This window comes from Poecilia mexicana, unplaced genomic scaffold (genome assembly GCF_051168715.1).
Source record: "Poecilia mexicana isolate PSO_F unplaced genomic scaffold, ASM5116871v1 scaffold_17, whole genome shotgun sequence".
In the NCBI taxonomy this organism is placed as follows: Eukaryota; Metazoa; Chordata; class Actinopteri; order Cyprinodontiformes; family Poeciliidae; genus Poecilia; species Poecilia mexicana.
Genome location: NW_028263386.1, coordinates 2,987,104 through 2,993,670, shown reverse-complemented (window position 1 = coordinate 2,993,670; position 6,567 = coordinate 2,987,104). Strand labels below are relative to the sequence as shown.

At 38.4% G+C, this 6,567-nt stretch overlaps 1 protein-coding gene across 4 annotated transcripts in view; it reads right to left on the bottom strand.

Annotated features, from left to right (window-relative positions):
- Nucleotides 1-282: 282 nt before the first annotated feature.
- LOC106906506 (disco-interacting protein 2 homolog C) overlaps nt 283-6,567 on the bottom strand; it is a 159,305-nt gene continuing 153,020 nt past the window's right edge. For all 4 annotated transcript variants that reach the window (XM_088014518.1, XM_088014514.1, XM_088014515.1 and 1 more), the window contains 5 exons: nt 4,778-4,835; nt 4,617-4,691; nt 4,063-4,237; nt 3,085-3,208; nt 283-2,267 (listed from right to left, as the gene is read on the bottom strand). In XM_088014518.1, coding sequence (XP_087870644.1) covers nt 2,015-2,267; nt 3,085-3,208; nt 4,063-4,237; nt 4,617-4,691; nt 4,778-4,835 — 685 coding nt within the window. In that variant the 3' untranslated portion in view covers nt 283-2,014. The remainder of the gene's footprint in view (nt 2,268-3,084; nt 3,209-4,062; nt 4,238-4,616; nt 4,692-4,777; nt 4,836-6,567) is intronic.

Below are 6,567 nucleotides of genomic sequence, written 5' to 3'. Positions count from 1 at the left end.
AATCTTTACTATTTAAAACTGAAAAATTTTAAATGTGGATTTATATTTCTAAAGGGGTAAATTGCAAAGTGATCTATTTTAGTGTTGCACTAAAATAGATAAGTATTATTTTAGTAATCTATGATGTAATAAGAGTTTTATAAGATTGTCACTTTTTAAATTGAAATACTAAAATGATTTTTTTATATTGTTAGTGTGATTATTCTCAAATTATTCTTTAAAAATGTTTTTCTGGTTTATTACAGTCGTCTTGTCTGGTTTAAATAAACAACAGCATCTACATTTGTGTCAAAATTGTTGAAATGTTTATTTAAATGAAAGACATGACATCAACACAACTTGAAACTTTAGAAAAAAAAAACTTGATGTACATTTCCTGAAATGAAAAAGAGAAACGGTGAAGAAAGTGCTTTGTATTTTTTTAAAAAAAAAGAAACATTCTCTGTAGCTCTTTAATGAGTTAAAGGGTCTCTGATAAAAAGCTTTGATTTCTACGTATGACATCACTGTTTGAGCCCTGAACCGCCGCGTGGAAAAATATGACGGCTCCTCTGTTCCATATTTACAGCTGGAGACCCAGAAATGAGGCCGACTCCGCCGCCGCTGCTGGGCCGTCTGAACTGGGACCAGTTTCATCCCAGTCAAGGTGAGTAAAAACATCTTAAAGTTTATTGAACAAGTTCGCTCACAATTCCTCTTAGGATCATCAGCAACCTTAATGGAGGAAGTTTTAGCCTGAAATGAATTAATCTGCAACTATTTATGTCTTAGCTACTCTTCAAAATGGGAAAGATTAGAGCACAGATAATCTTACTGAGGGAGATTTGGCCAGGAAGGACTAAATTAGCCAATTTCTAAATTAAATTATTGGTTTGTAAAGTATTTATGTTTTAATTTACCAAAATAAAGTGAATCTGAATCTGCAGTGAAAATTGTCTACTAGAAAAGTTTTGGGCCAAAATAACAGAAATATTTATGGAGATGGAAAAAAAAACAATAAATAAACCTAAATTATTGGTTTTCTATAAAATAGTGGCTTTGAATGCAAGATTAATTTATTATAAGGTTTAGATGGTGGTTAAGAAAAAGACTGCATGTAATACTGCTGGTCACCACTAGAGGGCGGCATCGGCATTGATCAGAAACGTTAGTTTCTGTTTAGGGGAAACTTTTTGCCTCAAATCAGATTTTCCCCTTATTCTATCATTTTAGATTTAAATGTATAGTTCGGTTTCATTTACAAAAACGTGATTTTGAACCCAAAAGTGCAATTAGTAAAATTTAGAGGACTTAACAACCTCTTCACGTCAATAAATTGAAAATTTGGACCTTTCTTTTGGAAACTGGATACATTTCAGACCAACCGCAGCATCGCAAATCAACCTGCTTTCCTCTGAGATATTAACCTTCATCTGCAATATAATCTATCATATATTTGTGTTTTTTTATTATAATAATATGCTTAAGTCTGCGTCACTAGAGATAATACAATTTCTTTTTATATTAGCAAATATTCAAGAGCAAAAACTTGAATCATAGACTTCTAAAAGAGAAAATAAATTAAATCAGTTTCTTTTTGTACATACTTACACGATACAAGCTGTTTGCGGATAGCAACCGGAGTTAAAGGCTGCGCCTGTGTGGATTTGAGCACCTGGTGAAACGGACCGACTGGTCGGTTAAAAAAAATAAAAATCCAAGGTGAAATGAACGTACCTCCTGGTAAACCCTTAGTCCCCTGCCCTCATATCAAAACATACCCCGCACTTTAATGGCTGTAAAAACACAAAATATTTCAGTTTTTTTGTGTAAATATCATTTTCAAAAAAATAAGCCAGGACCTTTCTGACATTTAAAAATAACATACAGAGCGCCAGATGTTGCTGCAGAAGCCAGAAACCAGCTTCCCTTTTCCGAGGAAACGAAAAGTGCCTGCAAGACGAAGCACAGGGCTAACTTCAGTTTGTTCCCCTCAGTTTTCAAGTCTGTTCCTCCCTCCCTCCACCAGGGGGCGCTACATGTTGTAGGCCACGTAGATGGGGTCGAGCTGGTCGGCCAGGAAGCCGTCGCGGAGGTGCATGCGCTGCTTCTCGCCACGGGAGTTGATGGGGATGACGCCGATGTCGACGACCACGACAACGCCGACGATCAGGTAGTGCTCCTCCAGAACCACGTTGGTGACGAGCGGAACCAGGTCCAGAGCCTCATGCTCCGAGCCGTCCAGCTCCACCACCACCACCAGCAGGTTGGTCCACGTGAACACGGCGCTGCAAAAACAAAAAATCTGAATTTTAGACAATCTCATAAATTTTCTACAAAAAACTTTCAAAATTCCATGAAAAAAAACTCAGAAATATTGAAAATCTTAGAAATTTTCTAGAAAAACGTGAAGATTTCTGAGCTACAAGAATAAAACATTTGCCAGAAGAAACTCAAAAAGTTTTAAATTAATCCCAGAAATTTTCTAGAAAAAACAAAAATTTCCGAGCTCCAAAACTCAGAAATATTGAGATTAATCTTAGAAAAAACACCAGGAGCTAAGTTACAAAACTAAAACATTTGCGAGAAAAAAATTCGGAATTTTTTAGGTTATTCTGAGAATTTTTCTTGAATAAACTTGAAAACTTCGTAAATTTTTTGAAAGTCAAAAATTTTCAACTCTTGAAACCTGGAAAGTTTCTTCTAGAAAAAATTAGATTAATCTCAAAATTTCTGTTTTCCTTGCTGCTTTTCAAACTCGGAAATTCTTTCTACAAAATTTTCACTTTCCACAAATCAGCATCCGAAATTTCAGATTTTTTTTTTCACACAAACGTTCAGCTCTTGTATCTCAGCAATTTCCAGGTTTTGGTGGAAATGTGCTTCAGTTTTTTTCTGTGATGGGGGATAAACAGTTTTCCTGAACGGTGAGTCATTTCTCCATGCATAGTAGGCTAGAACTTCCAGAAAACTGCAAAACTGCTGAAACACTGAGCTCCTTTAAATCAAAGCTTCAGCCGTCCTGTTTAGAGCTGAAGTTGATTATTGGTAAGTGGAACATTGATCACCATATCAATACTTGGTGAACTGATCTGCGGGTCTCACCACTCTGTGATGCTCTTGTGCGTCCGGATGACGGAGGTCTCGATGTCGATGGGGTGGTAGCGCATCCCCCTCAGCTCCATGGCCTCCTCCAGAGCGCCGACCACATACAGAGCGTCATGCCGCTCTGCACACACACACACACACACACACACACACAGATGCCATGATTTCTGCTACGCATGTTGACTTCAACTCTAAGGCACTTTTAAAAAGTTTCTTAGTTTTTCCCACATTTTAACACCATAAATACTTTTGGAGCTAAGAAATGGAATTAAAATAGGAAAAAATTTCATTTGTTAAATAAGACAGTTTACTTCAACTTCAGGATGGACAATATATCAATAACAATAAATATGTAAAAATAATCAAAATCAATAGATAATACATCTGATAGAATATTCAGTAATCTCACTGAACTCCGATCCAGAACCCCACGGCATTCTGGGAGACGTAGGCTGAGGAAAGACAGCTGTTCAGGCTGTGACAGGCTGTTCAACCTGTCACAGCTAGCTACGCAAAGTTGGTGGAATCACCACCAACTTTGTGGCCACCAAAGTTGGTGGAATCACCACCAACTTGTGGCAACTTTGTAGCAACTCTCTTTGCTAGTTGCCTAGCAAAGAGAGTTGCTAGGCAACTCTCTTTGGTTGCCTAGCAACTCACTCATTCCTCGGTTACCTAGTAACAACCTCTAATGTAACTGGCGCAGCAGCAGTTTAAAGTTTCTCCACCGTCCCTCATAACTGCTTGAAAATAAAAAACAAAAACGTGGAGTGAAAATTGTGGATAACACATGAAGAGTCAGGCCACCATTTTGGGAAGGATTCAGATATTAAAAACAGAAAAACAAATCAATAATTGTTGACATCGACTGATATTAAACCCTGATATCGTGACGCATTTTTCAGCCGTGTTGTCCCTCCTAACTGCAGCTGTTCGCTTTTCCAGTGAGGAGTCGCCTCTGAAGGTTAGCCTCACCTCCGCTGGCATCGGTGAGCTCGGTCCGCCGCAGGAAGCCCAGGTATCCGGTCCGGGCCCAAACCGTCTGAGTGTCGCCGAAGCTGAGCCTGGAGCTGAAATGGTCCGACTGCAGAACCTCGTCTCCGTAGACGGTGAAGTAACCGCTGGCGTTGTGGCCGCTATGCACCCAGATCTGCAAACACACACAACGATGGCTGGAGGCGGGTTCAGGGAGACCAACAGCCAATCAGAATGCTCCAACAGCCAATCAAAATGCTCCATTTGCTCGGTTTGAAACTATGGATTTAATTCACTTAAGACAAATTCCTCGTTTTCCTGAGAGGTTCAGCCATTTCTACTTAAATAATTGGCGTTTATTTCATTAATCATTTAATTATGATTAATCATTTCAGAACAGTGATCCAAAGTACACCAAAAAGTTTACCTGATTGTGTTTAAACAGGCTGATTATGCATAAAAACTTCTCAATGCGGCTGAATTAAAACAATTATTTTTGCCGTTTTCCCCTCAGTGAAAAACAAAATCTAAAAATAAATGAAGATAACTCCGACCTCTCCCAGGTGCGACTCCCCCATCGGCCCTTTGGTCTCCGGGTTGGCGATGATGATCCGGACTCCAGGCAGGATCTTCATTTAAATAAACCAATAAACACATCATCGGTTTGTTTCCAATAATAATGGGTTTTTATTTAATAAGGCAATAAAGAGCGTACCTTCCCAGACTCCATCAGCGGTAAACTGTGTGGCGAACCCCGCTCCACTAACCTGACCCTGGACACCAAAATTAATAACACAAATCATTCATTACTCCATATATTTCTGACTGGGACACATTTATAAGTCTTAAAAATATCAAAATGTGACAATTGGAGAATAAAAAATGCCTCAGTAAACAGGAATATATCCTAAAAGTGACAAAACTTTACTGAACGTTCAACTATTTTTATGTTTTAAAATCTTTTTTGAGTCATTTTGTCTGAAAAAGATGATTTTTGCATGTCGCTGCAAACTGCTGGATGGAGACGGTTCTGGGAACAGATTATTTTAATCAGTTTCCAGGAACCTCAGTTTCTAAAATTAAATCCAAACTGCAGGGTGAAAATACCGGTTCTGACCTCCGAGAGGAAATAAAAGCCGACAGAAGTGGTTCCTCAGATTAAAACCAAACAAGCGGAACCGGGCCTGTTTAAATCAACAGTGATTACATGTAATCACACCCTGACGGGCCAGCAGAGCTTCGCTCACTGCTGAGGGTAAACCAGCAGCAGCAGGTTTTCAGTCTGCTGCAACATGAAGAACATTTTACTGTTCCTAACTTCAGCTGGATTATCAACTTCTGGACCAAATCCAGACAGATTACAGCTTATTGACCTCTTACTGCAAAAAAACTGGTGCAAATATCTTAGTGCACTAAAAACAAGACAAAACTGACTTATAAGTAACTTCCCAGCAGGAGCTTGTTTTCAGTCAATAATTCCTTAATGTTGATGTAAAAAATTTCTAGTTCCACTTATGAAGTAAAATATTTTGTTAAAAGAAAAAAAAATCAACTTTTTCTTCAATATTAAGGAATTAATTACTTACAACAAGCTCATATCTTGCTGAACAGTTACTTACAAGTTTAGTTTTATCTTAATGTTAATTAAGATATTTGCAGTACAAACTAGACAAAAATACTTTGTAAGATTTTGTGTTTTTGCAGTTTCTTCAGCTGCTTTAAGCTGCATACAAACCAAATCCGTTTTTTCACGGCATTCTTAATTCCCGTCTTTTCACATCCAAACATTCATGTTTGCACCACTTCCTGATGTGGGTCTAAATCAGATTCATATCTGATGGTTCTCAAAGTTTGCAGACCAAACGGTCATGTTGTATTTTTTCAGACTTTACGTCATTGATGTGAGACGTGCATCATAATCCTGCACCAGAAGAAGCCAGACGCTGTAAAGCTGGATGAAAGAAGGCTGAGTCAGTGAACGCATCACAATCACACCACTTTTAGTCCCGACTACGAATCTAAACAGGCTGTTTTCATCGTCTGGTTCTGATCTCATCACTCTGAGTAACTTTAAAATCGATCCACATCGGCGGCAGACATTACTACTTCTGTAAACGGAGTGCAGCCGTTCATAAGCCGTTCACACAGAAGTTACATTCAATTAGAAATATTAACAAACATGCAGGAAAAATTGGATTTTAGCAGTAAAAGGAATTGAGCCTCAAAACCTGCTGTGAGAACAAAGAGAACGGACGTTTCTGGACATTTCCTCTGTTTTTTCATTCTGAGACACTTTCCAGTCTGTCTGGTGACTCTTGTCGAACTTTTTAAACATCCTGAATTATTCCTTTCTGCAGCTCAAATTCATTGATGATCCAAAAATAATGCTGAGCAGCAATTCCCTGATAGCTGTTCACTTTTCCTTATGACACAACCACTGCTAGCACAACAAGGTGACTGGATGGTCACAGCTCAGCTTCACCTGAAATCATTTCCTTATAAAAA